The 24214-nt window shown below is 35.8% G+C and overlaps 2 protein-coding genes and 1 long non-coding RNA gene across 8 annotated transcripts in view; all 3 read right to left on the reverse strand.

Annotated features, from left to right (window-relative positions):
- Nucleotides 1-1468: 1468 nt before the first annotated feature.
- On the reverse strand, nt 1469-6684 carry LOC136816409 (uncharacterized). The gene is made up of 4 exons (XM_067072732.1): nt 6302-6684; nt 4363-4441; nt 3221-3334; nt 1469-2248 (listed from the first exon to the last, which is right to left on the reverse strand). Exons 1-4 carry the CDS (start codon nt 6680-6682, stop codon nt 1716-1718), a joined length of 1107 nt encoding a protein of 368 aa, XP_066928833.1. The 5' UTR covers nt 6683-6684; the 3' UTR covers nt 1469-1715.
- A 3278-nt stretch (nt 6685-9962) lies between these two features.
- On the reverse strand, nt 9963-15105 carry LOC136816411 (uncharacterized). Its single transcript, XR_010847924.1, has 3 exons — nt 15027-15105; nt 10746-10869; nt 9963-10325 (listed from the first exon to the last, which is right to left on the reverse strand). It is a non-coding gene; the product is annotated as an uncharacterized lncRNA (long non-coding RNA).
- A 2263-nt stretch (nt 15106-17368) lies between these two features.
- LOC136816369 (neuroblast differentiation-associated protein AHNAK-like) overlaps nt 17369-24214 on the reverse strand; it is a 111310-nt gene continuing 104464 nt past the window's right edge. For 5 of the 6 annotated variants that reach the window (XM_067072693.1, XM_067072697.1, XM_067072692.1 and 2 more), the window contains 6 exons: nt 21643-21928; nt 20988-21191; nt 20364-20552; nt 19526-19777; nt 18738-18928; nt 17369-18373 (listed from right to left, as the gene is read on the reverse strand). In XM_067072693.1, coding sequence (XP_066928794.1) covers nt 18353-18373; nt 18738-18928; nt 19526-19777; nt 20364-20552; nt 20988-21191; nt 21643-21928 — 1143 coding nt within the window. In that variant the 3' untranslated portion in view covers nt 17369-18352. The remainder of the gene's footprint in view (nt 18374-18737; nt 18929-19525; nt 19778-20363; nt 20553-20987; nt 21192-21642; nt 21929-24214) is intronic. The other variant, XM_067072694.1, reaches the window with a different exon arrangement.

The raw sequence follows: 24214 nt of genomic DNA on the forward strand, positions 1-24214 counted from the left end.
TACATGTGTATTTGTTTCGATAAAGAAAAAAAAGATCTGACGTAGACTAGGACTATACATATAATTTAATGCAGAAAACAATAAACAATTATTCAAGATTTACACATAATAAACTATGAGCAAAATTATGCAAACAGTAAGGAAATTATCATGTGAATTTTGAATTCTAAAAAATAGAAATGAAAAATGATATCTTTAAGTGGACTCTACACCATTAAAAATGTTAGTCTCTGCCGTTTAACCCCCTTCACCAAATGATTTAGTTTAAAAAACATCCAAACCAGGAAAGATCTTCTCTTATCGGCGCCCTGCTTGCTGACATTTGAAATTTTCGACCGTTCGCTTTTTCTCTAGTTCTTAACATAATCCATCAATCAGAGAAAGGTCCCATTCCGAAGATTAAAAATCAGACTGATCATAGTCCGTATTAATAACCTGATTTGGAAGCCAATTGTTAACTTTTTGCCAATTTTTTTTTCTTAGAAAAGAAATTTTAGCTTTTGATCACGTTACCGATGGGTAATACTAAAACACACAACGACCCACTACGAGCTACATAGCGGCTGGTTGTGGCTCGAAGTGGGTCGTTGTGCCATTTTCTGGGTCCTTTTGGGCCGTTGCAGCTTGTTGTAGGTCCTTGTGGCTTGTTGTGGGTCATTATGGGTCGTTGTGGGTTGCTGTGGGCTCGTTGTGTGTTTTAGTATTACCGTTACCGCACACTCCTCTGGAATGTGTCTATCATTCAATCATTTAGTCTACACAACAGACAGCTCCAGGCTTTTGTGGTTTGTTGTGGGTCGTTGTGGGTTGCTGTGGGCTCGTTGTGCGTTTTAGTATTACCGTTACAATGAATTAATCTACACAACAGACAGCTCCAGGCTTTTAGACCTTACTCGAAATGAAGGAAGATATGACGTAGCCATCATTTAATCACGTGATCAAAAAGTGAGCAATACAAACTAAATTTGAAATGGTGAACAAAATAAAAATCCCCCCCTGCAAGTTTTACGTTAACTCTTATAACCCCCTGGAAAAAATGAATAATAATTTTCAACATCTTTAAACCAACTAGAAATTCTTCTCGTATTAGCCCCTGAAAAAGGTTCATCTATCCCATGTATAGATATACTAGCCATAACTTTCATTAAGGTGCCACCACAGCAAAACGAACACATAGGGTTGAATTTGCGTTCAAAAGGAATGATCTTAGCCCTACAGTAATTTTGGTTAAGAGTGACCTCTCATCTGAGACAAAATCCTTTCAAATGCTAACAAATGTGTCAAGGGAGTGATTTACAGTCTACTTGGAGTGACATCCGTGCCTTGTCTTACACATTTTTTATAAGAACAATTCCATAAGAAAACGAGGCTGAAATTTGTCCAAAACCTAAGAACAAATTGAGAAGAATCTGAACCTCAGATTTCAGAAATTACTGAGAAGTACAGATTTCTAGTTTCATTAATATTGACATTTAAGCCTGAAAAACTCATATAAAATTAAGAGCAGCCCAGCCAGAATCATATGACTTACTGTTTTTTTCCTATAAAAAGTGTATATCTGAAGACACTGCTCTTCATTTAGCAACATAACTGTTCGCATACTTTGAGTAGAGTAATATTTTTAACCTATGAAGAGCGCTTAATAACTACTTATGGTGTAAAAAGATGATCCAATAGACGTTATTGCGAAAGAAAGTTTATGGTTGTGAACGTTGCTAACATCTCACGAAAAATTTCCAATATCCCTCATGCCAAGGGCTATTTTGTGTCAAAGATGGAACAGTTGTGTCATCGCAATCATGGTAGTTCAAACTGTCTTGGAGAAAGACGTGCCTCCTCCCATCTTCGAAAAAAGCTGCTCCGTAGAAGAGCTGCACAATATTACGGTGACCGATACGGTTCGCTTTGGTTGACATTTCACTTTGATCGTTGGTTAAAGCTCGAATTCCGCATGGTGGTTGACAAGACGTTCTCAGTTCCCGCCCTAAGATATAACGATTGATGTAAGCTCCCCAATGAGTGCTAGGATCTGTAGTGATATCCACAGCTCTATTTGTTGACGGTTTGTAACATTTGAATCTGAATTCATTGATTGGTGATGAGGAATCGATGACGGGAAGATAGATGTTCGAATCAAGAAGAAAGTTTCCAGTGGAAAGCTCTTCGAATGAATCTAGATCACCGTAATTGATTTCCGGTCCAACTTGTGTTGATGGGACTGAGTAATTTCCGACCAACATCCAACCACCTGAGACGATTAAATAAATTTACTTTGTTATGATGGTCAATTCTGCTTTTTCATATGATTCGTACTTTTAGACACTTCCTTCTCACAGATCCAGATTGGAACCTTTGCTTCCCACTAGAAAAATTGTCCAAAATATCGTCCCCGGTGGAAAATTATCCTCCAATTTTTCTCCCCACTGAAAATAATCAAATAAACTAATCCTGACTGCTAAATTTTATGCTATTTTTCCCATCAGCATGAAAAATATGGGAATATCGATCCCCATCAAGTTTTGGTTTTGTTATTTCTATCACCACCGGCTGAAAAAATCCTACCGAGTCTGTGAGAAGGGGTGTTTTTAGTACAAGATATTTTTCTACGTCACTACTGCAGTAATCAACTTTTTATGACTGGGAACGCTTTTATGAATTGAGATATAGGGTTTATAAAGAATAGTCTTGAAAAAGTGTTCTTGAATTTGGTGAATGTTGAGAAAAATATCATTTTGCCTTTCTTGAAGGGAAATATGCGCAGATTTGTGCATTTCCCCTCTTTATTGAATAGAAGTATAGCATAACAGATGCACAAATCATATGAAATCAGATGAAATCGCCCCTTTTATGCCGGTATCTCAAAATAAACTTCCTTTGGATCTGTGATGTGACAAAGGGTCGTTTAGCTTAAAAGTAGTTACGCTGAATACCAAATGAGCCAAATTGACCGGCTACTTGTTGACCAAAACATGAAAAGGTGAGATGGCTTCCATTGGATCTGAGATTTGACAAAGGGTCGTTTTTAGGGACATGATTGAAGTAGGATTGTTGTGGTTCAGGCCCGGTGGAACAATCGTAAAAGTGGAGGAGCAAAAGGCTCTAAATGAGATAAATTCCCCGGGAATTAGAGACAAAAAGTCTATTTTGCTAAATAGTGGGGAGACTTAACCCCCAGCTTCTCTATTTCCGCCGGGCCTGATTTGAATAAAAAATGTCATACCCCCGTCTTCGTCCATATCACAAAAGACTTTTCTCAATTTTCCAGCAATTAACACATTATAATAACCAGTCGGTAAATGAGGCTCAATTTTCTTCATTATTCTACAGCTCGAATCTAAACAAAGAGAAATAATAGACATTTTCATAAATTACGTCATGGATACTTGCCTCGTATTCAATCAATTACCATGGTGATTATGTCCATGGAGACATCAAATGATTTTTATATAAGTAGAATGTAAAGTCTTTTTCAAATTAGCTCGCAGTGTTTTTTCAAACTTCAATAACTTTTGACATAATTTGAATTAGTTAACGTTTATGTGCTCGTTGAAAAGATAATCCGAAGTGAAATATTATCACAAAAGAAAAAATTCAAAAAAAGGAAAGACGAAGATGAAAAATGAAGAAAAGGAAATCAACTTCCAGTAGAATAATGCTATGATCTTCATTTTTATATCACAAATTCTTCAATCTTAGATGCGTAAAAATAATTCAAAAAATATTCATTTAGTCAAAAAATACAGGTTAAAACTTTGCCCTGGTTGACTTAAAAAAGGTTTTGATTAACTTTTAACTAAGTCTTTTCGTACCCATCACTCTATCTTATCTTAATATATATTATAATATTTTAACAATATTCCACTTCTGTTTGTCTTTTCAACGAGTACGAAATCGATCCTTAATTAAAATTATATCAAAAGTTATTGAGGTTTGAAAAAACACTGCCAGCTAATTTGAATCCACTAGGAGTTGATCACCATGGAAATGATTTCAAAACGAGGCAAGTGATGTTTGTGACGTAATTTATGAAAAGGTCTATTAAGCAACAGATATGGTGAAAACGGACCTCTTCGAGATTTGTTACTTGTTTTGTAATGCTTTTCAAACATCATTTATTCTTTTCCGAAAAAAATTAAAATGTAAAGAGTCCAACATTAATCTACATCAATCACGAAAAGAGATTAAGCATGGAGACGAGGTTGGGTGAAAAATTTAAGAATTTATTCGAGCATGCAAAAGCTCTCCAATCTACGTGAAATTAAGAGCATTTTAAGAACATTTTGGGCTTAAAACTCAAAAAGTAAAAGTAATCCGAATTCTGCAAAAATCTTGGTTGTTCTTATAAAAAATCGTGTTACTCACATGCACAATAATAACTATTGTTCTGATAAATGGGAATACATTTGGATCCTCGTCTGCATGGATTCTGTAAGCACTTATTCTAAAGAAACAGAAGGAAACAACATGTTTCAAAGATATCAAAACAGACCCAGTGGAAGTGTGGAGACTGGGGAGATTTCGGTCTTCCCACTTTTTCTCAAATTCCTTGCAAATTTTATCTCATTTTGAGCCTTTAGCCTCCCCACTTTAACGGTTGTTCCACCGGGCCTGCAAAGTAAAGACTAAAGTTCACTTTACAAACTTACACAATGACAGCCAAAAATTTTCACACCTTGATCATAATGATATTTCTTATTATATAATATTTAGATTAAAATAAGCTTTGGAAAGAACAAAGAAAACTTTAGAATTTTTACTCGCTTCAATCGAAAAGATTTCTTTCTCAAAAGCTACCTTACATGAGAAGGATCTTGTGGGCCAAAATTCATTCAAAAATACAAATGAGATAAAAAATGGGTGGTACAAGAAACCCCCTGATTTCAAGCCGCCCCTGAAAGCCCAGACTAGGGTCAAATTTGATACTCTTGTAACTTATGGCATGTCCAAAAAGAAATCATAACGAGTACCTTTTAAAATATTTAAATTTCAAGTTTTATGACGTCATCAATTATGACGTCATAAAGCACTTTTTCCCTAATTTCTCAAAAAATACCAAAAATTAATCTTAATAACAGGCAGTTCTGAAATCTACATCCTAATACGCTTCTTTTGACGTAAAAATGACCATGCCAAAGTCTCCCAGTTTTCTGCGCCAAAATTATAGCCTTTTTGGACATGTCATAAGTTACAGGAGATTCCACACTGGCCAAAATACTTTTGACTTTAAAGCCGTTTTTCTCAAAACGCGCTCCAGGGGGTTTGCACGTGCCTTATCGGATATATCTCAAGATTGACAAGTGCTATGGTCATGAAATTTTCAGGAAATGTTCCTTATGTGATTTGGCAGAGGATATATGAAACAATTTTCAAAAATCTCATTTCCTCATTTTTAATCTCAAAAAATCATTTTTTTAGGTTCCAGTTCTGCTTCAAACTTGTGTCTTTTTTTAACATACCATAAGTTACACGAGTAAAAGGGTGAAGAGAAAAAACTGACTAAAACTCTTTCAAGATGACAAAGATTTGAGATTTAAATGAAACCACAAAAAATGGCTTTCTGAGCGAGCCGCATACACTATTGAAGAATTACAACTGTTCAAAATACGTGAACCCCTAAAACTCTCTGGAATTCCCAATTTTTATTGGATTTGAATAGTTATCTAGAATTACGGCTTTTCTAAAAATTTGGGCAAAGCCCAATTCCCAAATATGAATTCTCCATTCTCATAAATAAAAGCTTCTCAACTTCGATCCCAGAGTGGTTATCATCAACGTTTTATCTTGATGTTATTTAATGAGTTTTAGCCCTGGTCGCAGATATTTTAAAGGACTACAGATTAGCCAACGTAGTGCAGTGATAGAGCATCTGGCTACGGTGCGCAAGGGTGTGGGTTCAACCCCCAGCCGGGTCATACCAAATATTACCAAAATGGTACTTGATGTCTCTCTACTTGATGCTCAGCAATTAAGAAAAAAGGATCAAGGGTATGTGGAGAAATCCAGAGAGAAAGAGTGGCGCCCTCCCCTACCTTCGGGTAGAAAGCTATCGAAAGAGGAGCCTTTGGGTTGCCTCCGAGTGCGGTCGCAGACTTAGTTACTTATTTAATAAAAGATTGCATTATCTGGAAATGTCATGTTGATATCATTCCCGAAGCCATAATCATATCATTAAAATATATTTTTCTATTTTCTAGTAAGGCTTTTCAGAAAAGGAGATTAAATTTCGGGATGTATTTCCCATTGGGGGGACAATTAATCGTGTTTTAAGGAGGCAGGGGTGGTTAGAGGTTAAAGAACTTACGGCTATAATAAAATGTGTTATGGAGCTGTCTTCTACCAGTTGATAGTCAGATGTGTAAATGTCTTCCCCAAGGATTTCACATTCAAATCCAATGTTCATTTCTCGGAGATTTGTACTCTTGCAATCACCTTTAGTTTTTAGGCATTCTTTGGCGCATTGTGATTTGTTATTAACATTGTACGAAGCCGAAGGTGTAATATTCAATTTGTATGCTTTCAGATATTTGAGGTTGATATAACTGTAGTTAAATGACGCGTTGCCGTGAGAGGCTTGGTAACGAATATTCGGTGAAAACATGTGTTGTTGACTGCACTCAACACTCTCGTTGTAGAAGATAAGAATAAGTGCATAGTACAAGAAATATTTTAATGCCTCCATCATTGAAGCGGAATTACTGACTAAATATTTTTGAAATTTCAAGATATTCATAAGGTCATTTTTTTTTTTTTTTTAATATTGAAAAAAACGTTTACTTTTTTAATACAGTCACTTAGAAACGATATTTTGAATCAGAATCAGAATTTTTCATATTTACCATTGATAATAAAGTTTGATTCAGTTTTCAATCAACTAACATATAAGAAATAAAATATTTATAAAGCTGTATTCCCAAATCCACGCAATTGTCATAGGACCAGTATGTATTTTTGATGAGAACCCATGGGGGGGCCCTCGATTTGTAAACGGCGGCATGTACCGCCAAAAAATTGGCTTTTAAAATAGGACCCTTTCGGGTAAGTTATGGCATGTCTCAAAAGCTGAAAATTACCATAATTTTTAGATCGCATAAGTCGACAGAAAATGACCAAACAAATGACTTAACATGAAGGGTACTAAAGTCTGTCTCAAAATAATTTGCAGCTGGAGACAAAAATGGCTGTAACTTTTGATAGAATTCGAATCAAGTTGCGATTTTGTGCTCGTTAAAAAGATATTCGTGAGTGGAATATTATCAAGTAAAAATTTGGAAAAAAAAAGGAAAAGGAAAATGAAAAATGAAGAAGAAAAAAATCAATTTCTTGTAGAAATGTGGATAATTACCATTTTCACAAAAGTGATTCTTCAATCTTAGATCATCATCACTGTCAAAAAATTTATCAAAAATATTCATTCAATCAAAAGATATCAAACAAAGTTTATTGCTGGTTGACTCTATCAAGTAGTAAAAAACGTTTAAAAACGACAAAAAAACAGCCTTTTGTCGATCAACCAGCAATAAAGCTTGTTTGATATCTTTTGATTGAATGAATATTTTTGAAAAATTTTTTCACAGTGATAATGATCTAAGATTAAAAAGTCACTCCTGTGAAAATGGTAATTATACCACATTTCTACAAAAAGTTGATTTTTTTGTTCTTCATTTTTCATTTTCATTTTCCTTTTTTTTTCTCAAATTTTTTACTTGATAATATTCCACTCACGAATATCTTTTTAACGAGAACAAAATCGCAACTTGATTCGAATTTTATCAAAAGTTACAGCCATTTTCTTCTCCAGCTGCAAATTATTTTGAGACAGACTTTATGATGTAGTTTCCAACCTGATGTGTAACCTAATTGTTTTTTCGCTCATTTTCGCAAAAAACTTATCATGACGTCATAATCGATGACGTCATAAAAACTAAAAATTGAATTTCTCAAGAATGGTTCATTCAATTTCCTTCAAACTTTAACTAAAAAAACTATTTCGAAATTTTGATTACGTCAGCAAAAAATAGGACTTTTTGTTTCTTGCTCCTTTCTGCTGACGTCATCAAAATTTCAAAAAATAATTTTTCCCAAAAGATAGACTTTGGTTGGATACATCTTTGGTTAAAGTTTGAAGGAAATTGAATGAATCATTCTTGAGAAATTCAATTTTTAGTTTTTGCGGTTTTTCGCGAAAATGAACGAAAAAACAATTAGGTTACGCATCAGGTTAGAAACTATATCATAGTCCCCTTCATATTCAGTCATTTGTTTGTTCATTTTCTGTCGACTAATGCGATCTAAAAATTATGGTAATTTTCAGTTTTTGAGACATGCCTAGTAAACAAGGAACTCGATAAGGAGCTTTGAGACTGAAAATATCTGGAAGAATGAGGAACTCCAAGCTCGAAGCCAAGTTTAGGTTCTTTATAAAAGACGTGTAAATGAAATAAAAAAAAATTTGAAGAAAGGGACAATAAAAACATCGAATTCTGTTATAATAGGATTGCTAGAGCGACTTAACAAAAGTGAATTAGAGGGACAGATCTGAAAACGTGAAAAAGCAAAACTTCAGCTTTAAATACCGCGGATATTACATTTCTAATTTTTGAGTTTTTCGCGTATTTCTCGCAGTTTTCCTGCGGGTTCCCTCGATTCCTCTCGGATTTACGTTTCTTTTGTCATAGATCTCCCGTCACCGCCTGTGGGTTTAAGTTTTCCTGCAAGTTCCCTCGATTCCTCTCGAATTTACGTTTCTCTTGTCAGAGATTTCCCGTCGCCGCCTGTGGGTTGAAGTTTTCCTGCAAGTTCCCTCGATTCCTCTCGAATTTACGTTTCTCTTGTCAGAGATCTCCCGTCGCCGCCTGTGGGTTTAAGTTTTCTTGCAAGTTCCCTTGATTCCTCTCGAATTTACGTTTCTCTTGTCAGAGATCTCCCGTCGCCGCCTGCGGGTCTATTAGGTTTTCCTGCAAGTTCCCTTTGATTCCCCTCGGATTTATGTTTCTCTTGTCAGAGATCTCCCGTCGCCAGCTGGGGGTTCATCATCACCTATACTGGCAAAAAGGGAAATCAAAAATCCCCACCATGGTGCGAAGCAATTTTTTCACGTTCACAACGTCCACATAACATGGACATCTCGCACGGGAGCCATCTTGAGCAAGAGGGGGGGGCATCATTTCGGAAAAAAATGTTGCGCACTATGGTTGGGCAACGAAGAAAATTTTTCACTTTTTACACCCTCAAAACACCTTAAAACGTTATCTAGTTAGTTTTTATGGCTTGATTTGGCCTGTTAAAAGTTGTTCTAATGTACATAAGTTTCAATATAGCATGGTCTACAAAAAAGTGGGGGGTATGACGGGGCCCATGCATAACCAATATAACGTTAGATGAACGTTGAAAAAACGTTATGTGCCACTTCAGCTCTGGGGCATTATTAACAATAAGGGACTGGGAATAAGATAATGGAAGTGTTGAACTTTCTTGTTGGACATGTTCTGGAAAGTAAAAAAGCCCAAAGATTTCAGTTTAAAAGGCTGCATTCCTCTTAAAAAATAAACCATATGACACTGTCAGTCCCGGCAGAAGCGGGGAGACTGGGAAAACTTCAGCCACCCCACTTTCGACCAAATAAGATTTTTTCTCAAATTGATAGCAATTTTTATGTCATTTTGAGCCTTCAGCCTCCCCACTTTAACGGTTGTTCCACCGGGTCCGATTGTTGTTTCTAATTATATCCCTCTGTCACAGACCCACTGGGAGCCCAGCTCCACTGGAAATATCGACAAAGATTTCATCTCCGGTGGGAAAATACCTTAGAATTTCAACTGCATTCGAAATTCTATGTTTAAAAATTGCACTGAATTTTTTAACCTTTGAGAAAAGGAATTTCAATAGGAAGTTTTTGCTCCCACTGAGAAAAAAAAGTTCCACCGGGGCTGTGAGACAGGGGTGTCTAATGGTGAGTCGTGCCATCGCTCAAATATAGAAATTCTTCATTTTCTTTCACGGAATTAAATATAGAAAAAACATATATACAAAGAAAGTTGAATATCAATTCAGTCGTAATCACTCGTCCAGTAAGTCGTATTCATTCAACTACTATTCAGTCCTTCATTTTGCTTCCACCCAATCTCTGTCCATCATGATACCAACAATTTCATTTTTACGTATTTTTAAACAACAATTTCGGACACTTTTCATTGGATTTCTGTCCGGTTTGAAATTGGAAAGTTTGACTTGCAACGGTCTTCCTTGTTCTGTCTTCAAATATAATATCATAGTTTTTGCGTCTTCTACAATTTGCCGTTGAAATACGATATATGATGTGTAACCCTCTGAAAAGAGATACATAGTGTTTATAAAGGGTCAGTGAGAGAGGAGAGAGAGGTTCTATTTCAGAATATTTTTAAGCTTATGCTGCATACACAGTGTGTCCACAAAAATCGAACCCCTCAACTTTTTCAATAACCAAATGACGCTTTAAAAGAGATTAAAAAGCTTACTAATGTTTAACAAGGGGTCATTTGCTCTTATATTTTCTATTTCACTTTCGAGTGAACCCTTTAAGCTTTTCAATGACCAAATAACAATTATAAGAGATTAAGTAGCTTACCAATGTCTAACAAGGGGTCATTGGCTCTTAAATAGTCTATTTCGCTTTGGGAAGTAGATAAAAGAGCTCTGACAGGGGTTATGGGTTCTTAAATAGTCCATTTCACTTTTTAATAATCATGATTTTGAATGGAAAATCTTACCAATGCTGGAAGGATCGAGAGGTGGGTGGCCTTTATTTTCCCATCGGTTTTCATCCAAGTCTTCAAACAAATCCATTATCTTTCCTTTATCCTTGTTTATTGTTCTTGTTTTGTTCACTTTTCACTACATAAGAAACACGAGTCAAAATTGTAATTGCTTTAGACTGAAGATATGCGCGGCTTTTTAGAATCGCACCATCAGTACAGTAATCGGTACAGTAAATTTTTTCTTAAATTTTCAACTTTCTCAGTGCTAAAAAATCGAAGTTTTCGAGCAAAAATTAGAAATTTTCTTGATTTTCTAAAATTTTCACCCTTACAGTGTATTTCTGCTATCTTGAAAACATACTTTTAACCACTGCACGGACCCGTCAGGCAATTTGCGTAACGACTCAGTGCTGACGTTAGCAAAACTTGTTTCTTGAATATCTCCAGTTTGGATAATGGTAGAAACATGAAATTTGGACCAACGTTGAATATCATTAAAAGAATCATTTTGCAAAATTTTTTTTTTCGAAATTTTGCTTTCGTCAGCAGAAATCAACAAAATACGAAATTTTGCAATAAAGTGCTGATGTCAGCAAAATTTCAAAAAAACTTTTTTGCAAAATGATCCTTTTAATGATATGCAACTTCAGTCCAAATTTCATGCTTCTATCTTTAGCCAAACTGGAGTTATTTGAAAAACAAGTTTTGCTGACGTCATCATTTTTTAGTTTTTGCGGTTTTTCGCGAAAATAAGGGCGTAAACAATTAGGTAACACCCCTAAAGCGAAACTTCATCATGATACCCTTCGTAGCAAATCATTGGTTTCCCCATTTTCTGCCAGCTAATGGCCTTCAAAAATTATGGTAATTTTCAGGTTTTTGAGACATGCCATAACTTACCCGAGGACTCGAAACTAAAGGAGTCCTCCCCTCCGGCAGAGGCTACCTTCTAGTCAAGCTATCGCATCGAGTTTCTATCTCTCTCTTTCTTTGATCACGATCAAATGAAAATCGACAAAATCACACACATGAAAACACCCAAAATTCGTGCATTACGCCTAAAATCTTTTTTAGAATCAAATTCCTGATCAAGCTATCGCACAAACTGCTGGGAAGGGGCTCAAAAATAAGCGAACCTTCCAAGCTAACTGAATCCTTCAAACAGCTATCAAGCAAGTCGCAACCAAGTAAGAAATGCTCAATATTTGAAACGAAAAATTTGTTTTCAACAAGAAACCTTTTTTTGCTTAAATAACTTACAGCTCACAAAATGATCATACAGTAGTATTATGGTCGTTGACATCATAAAACTTTTCCCGTGTGCGTGTGTGTGAATGAACCAGTTCTGCAAACATTAGCAAATATGAAAACACATTACTTGATTATCTCCAAAATATTTTTTATTTGAAATTCTTTTTTAGGAAATTTTTCAAAATGTTCATTGTTTAAAACAAAATTTAAAAACTGAAATTTTCAATAAGTATGCACCATCAAAATTTCATTTGAACAAATTCTGATGTGACCCTAATGAAATCAGTTCGCCATCAAAAATATTTAGAAATGGCGAAACATTTGATATCCCCCTTTGACTGAATCTTGCTTCAAGTTAAAACAAATTCTTTCTTATGGAAAAGCAAAGTGTTTAACAATGAGGGAACTGTCTAAGTAGATAATGGATGTGTATTAAGCGCTCAATTTGTGGATCGAAATTTAAAGCTTAGCTCTCCAAAAATTAAACACATTAAATCGTTGTTTTAACTAAATCGTCCATAATCTTCATTTAGTTTAAAAATTTCATGAGTCACACGTTGACTCCGGCTAAACGGGTTCCGGCAAAAGTTTTAAATTTTGACTAGACTCTCTGAACGCAATGAAAATTTATTGTATCCCCAGAGTTCTTCCGCTATTCCACCACAGCAGGCAACATTCATTTAACGTTATATAGGCAAGACATTGGACTTCTCACAGACCCTTGTAGGATTTTTTCAACCAGTGCGGGGGTAAAAATAACGGACTGAAAATCAATGGGAATTGATTTGCGCATGCTTTTAATGGCAGGGGAGTTTGAATTCCATCGTTCAGAGAAAATTTATAATGTCAATGAAAAAAAGCACAATATTTTTTACCGAGAATTTGTTTATTTGATTATTTTCAGCGTGGACAAAGATTATAATTTTTTACTGGGAAGATATTTTTGCAAATCTTTTCAGTTGGAGGGATTTCCACCAGGTCTGTAAGAAGCGAGTGTAATATTTATTAAGTTTCAGGGTCATTTTCTCACTAGGGAAGATTTTTTGGGGCATACTTCCTTTAGTGAGTGAGTCCAAGCAAATTTGGAACAAAAGGGTTACTTATTCACTTTCCATTTTTCGAAAAATTGAAAGTATTTCTTTGGCCTTTTCAATAGTTCAATGCGACACATACTCTTTCTCATAGTATGAATAGGCCCTAATCTAAGCTAGAGATCACTGCACAAAGAGTGCCTAAGCACTTTCCGCTGCACAAACCCAACAAACACTTGAAATTCCACAGATTCTTAAACAACGTTCTGCAAAATACCACAAAGTATTACGCAATCGATGGCATCATAACAAACCAAACACCTTTTTTTAAAGTAAAATCCCTCCTTAACCGCAATTTCAAAAAATCTGTTGTCAAAATACTGCCGTCAATTTTCACTGATTACGTCAAGAGCAAAGCATACCAAGACAGTTTCTGTATTTTTATAATCTGATATATAGGATGGGTTCGACATGTAATGGAGGCTTTTGCTTAATTCGCTAACTGATATTAGAAAGCTACCATCGTTTTGCATAAGATTTCCATTTCTGCACTAAGATTCCTTTGTCATTTTTCTAGTGGAAAAAGACCAGGACTTCGGGTAGTTGAAAAAGAAACTTCGGAAAGTTAGGTAGTTTTGTAATTAAAGCACAAGACTTTCCGTCCCTTTAAGAAAGTATCCTTTCCAGTCTCATGCCGGTTATCTTGGAAAAATAGCGGAAAGATTCCGGAAAATTCAAGAGAATCTTAGTATGAGAATTGGGATATTATGCAAAACGACGACAGTCTAGGAAGCTGCGCTTTTTCTATGGTAATTGATTTCCAATGGAGTTCAAAAGAAGTATGCTCTATGACAAAAGTAACAATCGAAAACTCAATGGGTTTAATCACCGTGGTAATGGTTTCAAAACGAACGTTGCAAAAATTATTCCATCAACTTCCAGGCGCGAAGGGCTAGACTCGAGGCTCCTGGATGGAAAATGAAGCCACTTATTTCCCATCCAGAACCCTTGCGCGTGATTTTTACGCAAACTCCGGATTGAAAGTAAAATCTATCACTAGATTTAAAAAATGCAGTCCTCAAAAACAAAAGAACCGAACAATCCGTCGTCATGATTGTGGTGCCTTCTAGGCGCGTTCTGGATGGGTGATAAGTGGCTTCACTTTTTCTTACCTGAGAAAGGTAAGAAAAGATTCTACTCTAGCCCTGAGGGCGTTAAGCTCAATTGCCTATTCCCTCTGACAAAATATCTTCCTCGATACAAATCCCAACGTTCACAGAAGTTCAAAAAATGCATAGCATCAATTACTTAATAGCATTTTTAGCCAGTTAGTCAGAACTTTATAATAAAGACAATTAGAGGGTCGGCTCTTTTTTCTGACTCAATTTTTAATCTCCGATTTGAAAGAATGTTTTGATAGGAAACGTATGTCTGGATTCTCTCAGATTAAAAAAAACATTAAATGATATCTATCTCTTTGAGAAGAATGAGATTTCAATTTTCATTGTCTGAACGAAAGATTCCATAAAATTCTTTTCCGATATCGTCATTTTTTGAAAACTTCAAGATTTTTTAAAAACGAGTGACCCAAATAAGTTGTAACTTTCACCGCAATTGTAGCTAAAACATTTGTAAAACTTTTAAATCAAATTGTTTCCCTCAAGCTTTGGCATTATGATGGACCCATTAATTGATCAGCGAAAGATTTGAAAGTTAGTGAAAAACATCTTAAAAACTAGTCTGAGCCAAACAGGTCTTACCTTACCATGACTCTATTCAACGCATATTCTACACGAACAAAAGTATCCACTCCTGAATATCTTTTCAACGAATCTTGGATGAAGGTTTAACTATACAAATTATGTATAAATCACAAATGTTAATAATTTGTACAAACAAATGTCGAGAAGATTCAATGAAAAGAGAAATGGTATATTTGTGGATAAATTTGACCATGCTAGGTATATTTGAAAAATTAAATACTTGCAACATCAAAAAAGTTTGGACTCACTTTTTTATGATGGTTGTCAGATGGTAGATGCAGCACCCAAATGGTTGTGATTGGATAAGAACTAGAGGACTAGAGGACTGAAAATTAATAATGACAGGGACTATTGTCTAAGAAAGATTACTTTCTATAATTAGCACTAGCTAGACCTAGAGGACTGAAAATTATTAATGACAGCTGTTGCTGTTACAACAAACTTAGGAGTCAGAAAAATGGTAGCCCACGGTTCACTGGTTTGCGCGATTAAGATGACCTGGTATATACCTTATCATACCTTACCTGCAATACCTTATTTTCAAATAAAAATATTGCTTCGTTCTATTTCTACCTTCCAAACAAAACGAAAATCTGGCGGACCTTTTTACAGTCCACCTAAGCAAAAACATATTACCATCATAAACTACAAGGCCACTTAATCGCGATCCAGTCTCAATAAAAAAAGCTTTAAGTAGACCCCGGGCTTCCATCAGTAAAATAGAAAAGTGATGCAAGTGGCTCTGGGTACGAAATTGACGTAAAGCAACTAAAATAAAACGCCAACAAAGTAACAAAACTCGCTTGGTTGGATTTAAATTCCGTGTTTTCCGATTCCAAGCAAGATTCTAAAAAACTTTTATCTTTGAAATTTAAATCTTACTTTTTTTAAGCTGATAAAACGTAAGAATGTTTCAAAAAGCTTTTATCTTGATATTATGTCTGTTCAGTGTTGCGAGATAAGATTATTTGGACTACTATCTTTAGTTATTGGAATAAATTTTGATGTTTGTAATTTTGTGGGCAACCTCAGGAAGATAAAGGGGAAAGATTTACGAGCTTAAGTAAGAAATGATTTCATTTTATGAATATTTGGTACATAAAGCCCTGTATGAGCCTCCTTCCTTACACCCATGTGTTACAGACCCGCTGGGACCCCAACCCCACTGAAAAACTCGGCCAAAATCTCGTCCCCGGTGAGAAGAATACCCTACAGTTTCATCCTCACTGGGGAATTGACTTTGATTCCATCCACACTCAAAATTCAATATAAAAAATTGCACTCCAAAACCATCCCCACCTGATTTTTCCCATTTATGAACAATAGAATCTTTATCTCCTTTGGGATTTTAATCGCGGTTTTCATTCCCACTGTGGGAAAAAGTTTCAGCCGATTGTGAGACAGGGGTGTCTCTTTGGTTTGCATGATAGGGTGGTCGGGTTTTTATTTGCGTGGTTTGGTCCAATGAGGTTCAAAAAGTGATTTAAGCAAAGCGTGGCAATCATAGTGTTTCGATAGATGGAGTTTCTAGCTGAATTCTTGGTTCTTTTAGTTAAAACAAGTTATTAAAAACCAATTTTGAATAACTAGAACAAAAATTGGGATGAGATTGAGTTTTTATAAGGTAGTTCACTAATTGGTCATTTGAAGTGATAGAGATCGTGCGTTCTTTAGAAAAAGTAAAAAATTGTTTTATTACAAGTTAACGACCACCCATAATCACATAAGAGCTTGTAAAAACTTTAGCTCGTCCCGAAAAATTTACATTCTTTGCGCCCGTCAGAGTTTCAATACGCTGAGAGAAATTTTGAGATAGGCCTTCAAGAAACAAATGATTCATTCAATGAAATTTTTTGCTAGGCTGCGTCTTATCCTTCACATATCTCTTTTGTTTAGAGTGAGAAACTCCTACCCTCAAGAGTGTGTCCTGAAAGCCTAGAGCTGTCTTTTGGATAAACTACTTTTTGCTAACCCCCAGACATTGAGTATAAAGCCCGTAGAGTAGATTATCTAACCTTTTTCAGGCAGAAAAAAGTGAAGCGGCTTATTTCCCATCAAGAACGCGCCTAGAACGCACCGCAATCATAACGACAAATTGTATCTAACGATTCCTTTGTTTTTGAGGACGGCATTTTTAAAAATCTAGCGATAGATTTTACTTTTAATCCGGCGTTTGTGTAAAAACCACGCGCGGGCGTTCTGAGTGGGAAATAAGTGGCTTCATCTCCCATCCAGGGGTCTCGAGTTTAGCCCTTCAGGTTGGAAGTCAATGGAAATAACTCCTCCTCCCATGTTAGGAAAGAACCTGAGTTCAGAATGTTTTGAGTTCGTTGAAAAGATATTCAGGAGTGGAATATTATCACTTAGAAGTAAACGATGATGATGGTGTTCTAACATGAAAGAATTAATTTTGTCAAAATTAAAACAATTTTACAGCTTATTCCCTTTAAGAATATTATTTTCTTCACTTTTCATCTTATTTCCAGTTTTTCTTTCTGATGATATCTCTTGATTATCCTTTCAACAAGCACAAAACCAGGGGACAGGTTTTTAGGTACAATTTACAGCAATAAAAAATGCTGACTCAACGTTTTATAATCTAAAAAGGTTTGAAAATGATTTATTCTTACCGAAAATACATAAGCGAAAGATGTGAAAATATTTTAGTCTATTTACAAAAAAAATGCGTTCTAAAAACTCCCCCTAAAAGAAAAATACATCTGAAGAAAATAAAAAATCGGTTAAAATATTTTAAATACAAAAAATAATTTTAAATATTTAATAAAATAGGTTAAAGGCACCTTTCTTGCAATTTGTGAACAAAAATATTTGATCAAAAGTAAATAAATTCGAATGGAGCACAACTTATAATAAGCACGAAATGCATTTGCTGCCCTGCCACCCAATCTCCTGGAAAAAATATAGTTTGAATTTCATTTACTTGAATTGAAACTTAGATGAAATATTGCATTAAAAGTTTTTATTATTCACAGACCAAAATCAAAATCAAATATGATTTGACCTGTAAAGTATTGGAAAACACACCATGGTGACCTCTGTGGGGAGAATTCCTGCAACTTTTTATTCAAAGGAGATTCTTAGACTAAAGCCCGGTCTCCACTTGCGCGCGCTTGGATTGCACTTTTTCGAGCAAAGCTTCCACGCTATTGGTCAAAAGGAAAATGAAGCAACTCCATTGGCACGATCTCACGTAACGGTTGAATTTTTTTTCTCGAGCGCGCGCTACATTTTTATGACGTAATTTTTTCTCCAAGCAAAAAGGATTAAAGCCAAAGTTGCAATCGCAGCGCGCGCAAGTGGAAACCGGCCTTAAAACCCAAAACTATCATTAACATAATAACAAACTCTATGGATTATGATATAGTTCCATAATGCCATTCCTGTGTAATAATGTCTACAAAAATAAATCCAAAACTGCTTGGTGTGATTTTAAGACCATTGATTTAAGTTTATGAATTGAATTATTTTGTCCAAGCCGAGTCTATCTACCAGTAAATTCTATAACACTTTTCCCCTATATCAGCCTCGTTTCGCGTTGTTTTATGAACACGTATCAACCATCTTCTTCTTGTTCCTATGGTTACAAAAAAAACAAATGATAGTTTAAGGTGTATAAGACATAAGAGTCAAAGGTGACCTTTGCTTTGGAGATTTTTGAAAGCCATTGGAAAACCAGCTTTGATCGATCTGCAACTTTTTATTAAATTTCGATCAAAGATGGCGGATAAGAAGAGGTACCCGCAAAAAAGCTTTGCTTAACGACAAACGGCGCTACATCATTAGTGTACAAGCAAAAAAGTAGATCTAGCGCTCTCGATGTGGGTTCCACTTTCATAAAAGCCCCCAATCAAAATATTTTGCTTAGCCGGGATTCGAAAACTTCCAGTGGCCAGGGGTCCTCTTCCACCCCCTATAAATCAATATCAAAGGGACCTTACTTCTAACATGGCTCGACTTTCTCGTTTCGCGTCATCCATCGCTTCTTCGTAAGATTTTTGAAATTTCTCCGTGGTCACACTGAGAACTTCACCTTCTTTCGTCTCCACAGTTGTTTCTTCGGTGACGTCACACGTTTGGCCAATGATCGCTTGGTATTCTTCGGCGGAGATCTGTTCACCTTCACCAGCATCTGTTGAAAAGAAGAAATTCGCGTTTTTACATAAGAACGTCTAGAATTTTTGAGGCCTTTCAATGTTTTCAACCTCTTGATTTGAAGCCTAAAAATGTCCTTAAAATGTTTTTATTTTCACAATTGTGTGAGTACTTTAGTGCAATTCCCTAAAATATCTCGTGTTTTTCGAGTCTTAAAATGTCATGCCATAGCCATGTACTATTATTTTTGAAGAAAAATAATATATTTTTGTATAATTACGCACGGAGCGAGCGAATGCGCATAAGAAATTTACAAAATTTACAATATGCGGCCTTTAAAAATGAAATTCTGGAATGGATTTTTTAAGAAGAAGTCGTTGCAGTGTCAATCTTTCGCAAATTTAAAAACCAACTTTCCCTTGGAAAAAATTGACGTTTTTTATTTTCGGACCAGAATATTTTATAACCAGAAACGTCATTTTTCAACTTCTGCAATGTTTAAGGATGCAAGTATCAAAGAAAAAATGTTGACTGAGGCAATGGATCTCATACGAGTTTTGTATGTTTGTAATCCGTGTATTTCACAAGAAACACTTTGCTATGTATTTCCGAAGGAAAACGAAGTCAAACAAACCTGGTGAGGCCACGGATCGTTTAGTAGTTCTGGTCACACTTCCATCAGGGTTGATCTGCTCTTCAATGATTTCAGTGACGATAATTTCTTCGTAATTGATAAATTCTTCTTGCTGATTGGTAGAAGATCTTGTTGTTGTTGTGGTGGTTGTCGTGACAACTTCTTGCTCTTCCCCTTCTTTAATGGTCGTTGTCACGCGCTCTCCTTCAGAGGGTGTTTGAATAATGAAAGTAGTCGGTGCGTTTTGGAGCTCTAAAAGATGATTCGGATGACACTCTTTTAAGGTATTTGGTGAAGTTCTAGAAATTTGACTTAAGTAAGTTTGCGACCGCAGTGAAGGGCGACCCGAAGGCTCTTTTCTCTAGCTGTCTAACCGAAGGTAGGGGAGGGCGCCACTCCTTTACCTGGATTTCTCCACTTACCTTACATCAAGCAGAGAGACATCAAGTACAATTTTTGGAATCTTTATTTAGTATGACCCGACTGTGGATCGAACCCACAACCTTGCGCACCGTAGCTGGATGCTCTACCTTCATGCTACGGTTGCTTAATGACTGACTGTAAAAGAGCCCGATTGATAGATTCGACAGAGTCGACTTTTTACGTTGATACGCAGTTTTCTAGTACTTTTAGACGCTCTTTACATTGTTTTCATGGGGTCCACGGCTTACTTGGCTATCTATGAACTAAACGGGAGGTTTGGGATTCGATCCAAGATTCACTTGTAGTGAGCCTCTTGATGGATACTTATCATAATCGAAAGTACCAAGGATAAATAATAATAATAAAAAAAATGACAACAAGAAATGTCAGACAATGAATGGAACATGGAACCAACCTGACGTCATGATAGGAGAATCTGTATTTTGATCAGTGACAAGTTCTTCCGCTTTGCTGACATCCTTCATAGAGACAAACATGATATTTTGTGATGAAGTTTCATCTTCACTCGAAATGTTCATCCTCATGGAAGGAGCGCTGCTTTCTGTTGATTCGTCTAATGTGAGCTCTCCTCCGTGCTCTGTTTCTGAAAGTAAGAAAGAAAAATTCTCATTAGGCCTTTTTCGTAAATTATTTTGAGTGTAACGTCTGCCTTTTTTTGAAACCATTAGCAAGGTGGTTTAATCCCTTGAGCTTTCAACTGTTATTTTTAAAATTTTGTTTATCATGCTTTGTCAGCATAAGAGGCATGTCTCCTTTATATATCCTAAAAAATAATACAGTAGAGTCTCTTTAATTCGAACCTCCATAACTCGAATGTCTCCTTAATTCGAATAAGTTTTCTCGTTCCTTCAATCAGCAATGCCTTTAAATCTGTTCAATGATTCAAACAAAGTTGTGTTGCCCGTGCGTGTTCGATTTATAGAGACTTCATTGTATCATTGAACATTCGCGAACATTTTTGCCAAAACAGAAAATTTAAAAAGATACAAGTTTATAAATATTTCTATGTAATACTGACTCGTAATTTCTGTTGTTGATTCCGTTAAATCAGCTTCTGTTCTCGTAACATCGGGACTTTTTCTCGATATTTGGACTTCCGTTGTCGTAATTTCGGTAACAGTTGTCGAAATATTGGCATCAGGTCTTCTTGTATGTTCGCTTTCATCTATGGAAAGATCGGCAGTAGGTGTTGAATGTCCTAAATGATCGCTGGCAAGCTGGCCTGTATGGGATAAAGCGACCGTGTCATTTGGTTGGTAGCACTTTTTAATCAAAAAAGCGACCATAGCATGAAGGTAGAGCATCCAGCTACGGTGCGCAAGGTTGCACCTTCAATCCCCAGCCGGGTCATACCAAAGACTTAGTACTTAGTATAAAAATGGTACTTGATGCCTCTCCGCTTGATGCTCAGTAAGTAAGGGATGGATCAAGGATAAGTGAAGAAATTCGACATTCAAAAAGGATGTTCAAAAAACATAAGCATCGAGTCAAGGAAAGGAAAGTGTAATCATCTCTCTAAATAATTTGTTCACCCCCCCCCTCAATCTATAATGAAGCACAGAAGGCTACATCCATACTGTAATCGAAAAAATAAAAGATTATCACATTGGCAATATAATCTATATAAGAAATTTCAAAGTTGTTATAACCTCTTGGACCGCACGTCAAATTACCTGTAAATGTCTCGATTTTTGTTGGAAGCCGACGGATACTCGACGGAGACTCTGGAGCGGAGTAATACATCTCCGAAGCATCAGACTGATCCAAGTTCAGTTTCTTAGCTGTTGGAATAAAAACACGCTTCGGGCTTTCAGGCTGAAATTCATTATCGGCAAAGAATTTGCAGTTTTTTTGTCCCATATTTTTATTGGTAGAGAACCAACAGTTGCAGGTGAAACAAAGGTTGACAGGAACACTAGCATGCGCTTCGTCCTCCGTGAATAAACGAACCAGAACAATCTAAAATGAAAGTGAAAGTCATCCATGAACAAATCTTGATGATAATCGTCCGAGTTACCCACCAAACTGAGGTAGATCTTTATACGGACCCGGTGTAGCGGATTATTATTTTAACTCCCTGTAAATGTTGACCCCCCCAGTTAATATAAACTAGGAAATAATGACTCCCCTAGAGTAGAAATTTCCTAGGAAATATTGACTCCCTTAGTAAATAATGACTCCCCTTAAAAAAGCTGAGGGAGTCAAGATAAACTAGTTTATCATGACCCTCCCCCCCCCCAAAGTAGTCATTGTTTGTTCACACTACTTTATTATATATATCCATACATAAGGGCCCTTTAGCATTCGTATTTGAATGTCTTTGCAAGATATTCTTCCTTCGTCTTTCTAATAGATCTTCCAGGTATCATTTTAAGGTCCTTAAAGAAAAACTTTTGTACGTTCCTTTGTTTTATAGCCGTGTAATCTGTTTGTTACAGTTTTTACCAAAGTTGTCTTTTTATTTATACAGTACGTCCAGGAGAAATTAGTCCTCTGTTTTAAAAGTGCCATAGCCTTCGATAGAAGAATTAATTTTTCATAAATTTTATACCATTAGAAAGGAAATCTTCCCCTCCATTCAAAAGTACAAAGACTTTGCTCAAAAAAGATTTCTAAAACTTAAAAATCAAGTTTTTAACTAATAGTTATGTTCTTAACAATTTTAACGATAAATTAACTTGAAAACCGGTTTGACAACTTTTATAAGATTTTAGTTTTAGATTTTTTTAAATCAGGCAAAAACTTTTACATTGCGATTTTTATACCATTGTAATCCTCGTAAAATTCCGCATCGAACCATGTAAAACTTTTCATAATAGCACAATTATTTAAAACTCTTTATTTATTAGCACAATACATGAAAAGGTTATAAGCATAATTTCTTATGTAAAATGATAGACAAAAGATTTAATTGATGATTAATATTTAATTGATGATTACGGAGCCACTGTACTGTAGCATTGCTTAAATCTTCGATTTTTCTTTATGTTTTGAAGCTTTTTTTGAAAAGTTATATTTTTGGACAGCCTGATAAATGCTCCATCTCACTGTGGAAGAATTTTCAAAATTGGCCAAAAATTCGAAAAGCTATACCACTTCAAGGACGGATGACTAATTTTTTATGGACGTACTGTATCTAATTTTCATCACATTGGGATTACTGTAAATATTTGTTCTAAAAGATCACTGTGACAAGCGCATTCTCTCGTTGATTTCTATTGTCCCCTGTTTTTCAGATTTTAAACCTCTTGAGAATTGCTTTAAGGTGCTAAATTTTGCTAATTCGTTACTTTTCTCGTTCAAGGCTATGAAATAAGAATTTTTTACAGAGCTGATTTTCGTCGTTGACACCCACCTTTTGCCGAAATTCTTTCATTTTTCAAGGGACTTTAAGAATTTTCAGAATGTATGGTATTCCGCATAACAGATTTTTCACGTAATTGTCGGTAGACACGAAGTTTAAACGTTTATTCCTCATTCGGTTTCTCGCCAGTATTTTGTAACATGATCTTACAAAGAGGGAAGTATACAGTATACAAATTTTGAGCCAAATCTAAAAATTCTTGAAGGAAATGCTTCCCTCAGATGGAGTATTTCTCTTACGGGGGTCTGTAGAGTTAGCCCTGGATAGCCAAATGAATTTTTAAATAATTTTGTCATAGATAATAGAGGGGAGTCATTTTAAACCAAAGGGGGTCAAGATTTCCTAGGAAATAGCAACTCTAGGGAGTCTTCATTTACTAGTTTATATAGGATCTAGGATCGCCCAAAGTTACCTTCATTTTTTTATTTTATTTTTTTATCCACGGATCGCTGATAGTCACCTTTCCGGGGGTTTTGTTGTTTGGAATTGATTAACTAACAGTTAGGTAGGGTCAGGGTTGCTAGTAACTGCTTGTCACTGTGCCGGGTGCATACCCCGCAGGGTTGCTAGTAACGGCTCGAATTTCAGTCAGGGTTAAAAAAGGGGTACTTTTACCCATATTATAATAACATTACCCCGTCTTTTGCCAGTTCGGAATAATACGTTATGAATTGCGAGTGTTAATGGAGAGCTTCCATTATTTGATGACGTCAATAATTATGTATATATTTTTAATTAGAAGTCCCTTGTGCATAGCGTCCTTTCCTTTCAGTGTCCTTTTGTTTGAGTGTCTCGCGAGGCTTTCTTTGTTTTCAGTTCTTTTGTTCAGTGTCTTTAGTGTGTTCCCGGGTCGTGTTTTATATTATATTACGTCACTTTGT

This window comes from Clytia hemisphaerica, unplaced genomic scaffold (genome assembly GCF_902728285.1).
Source record: "Clytia hemisphaerica strain Z4C2 unplaced genomic scaffold, Clytia hemisphaerica genome assembly, whole genome shotgun sequence".
In the NCBI taxonomy this organism is placed as follows: Eukaryota; Metazoa; Cnidaria; class Hydrozoa; order Leptothecata; family Clytiidae; genus Clytia; species Clytia hemisphaerica.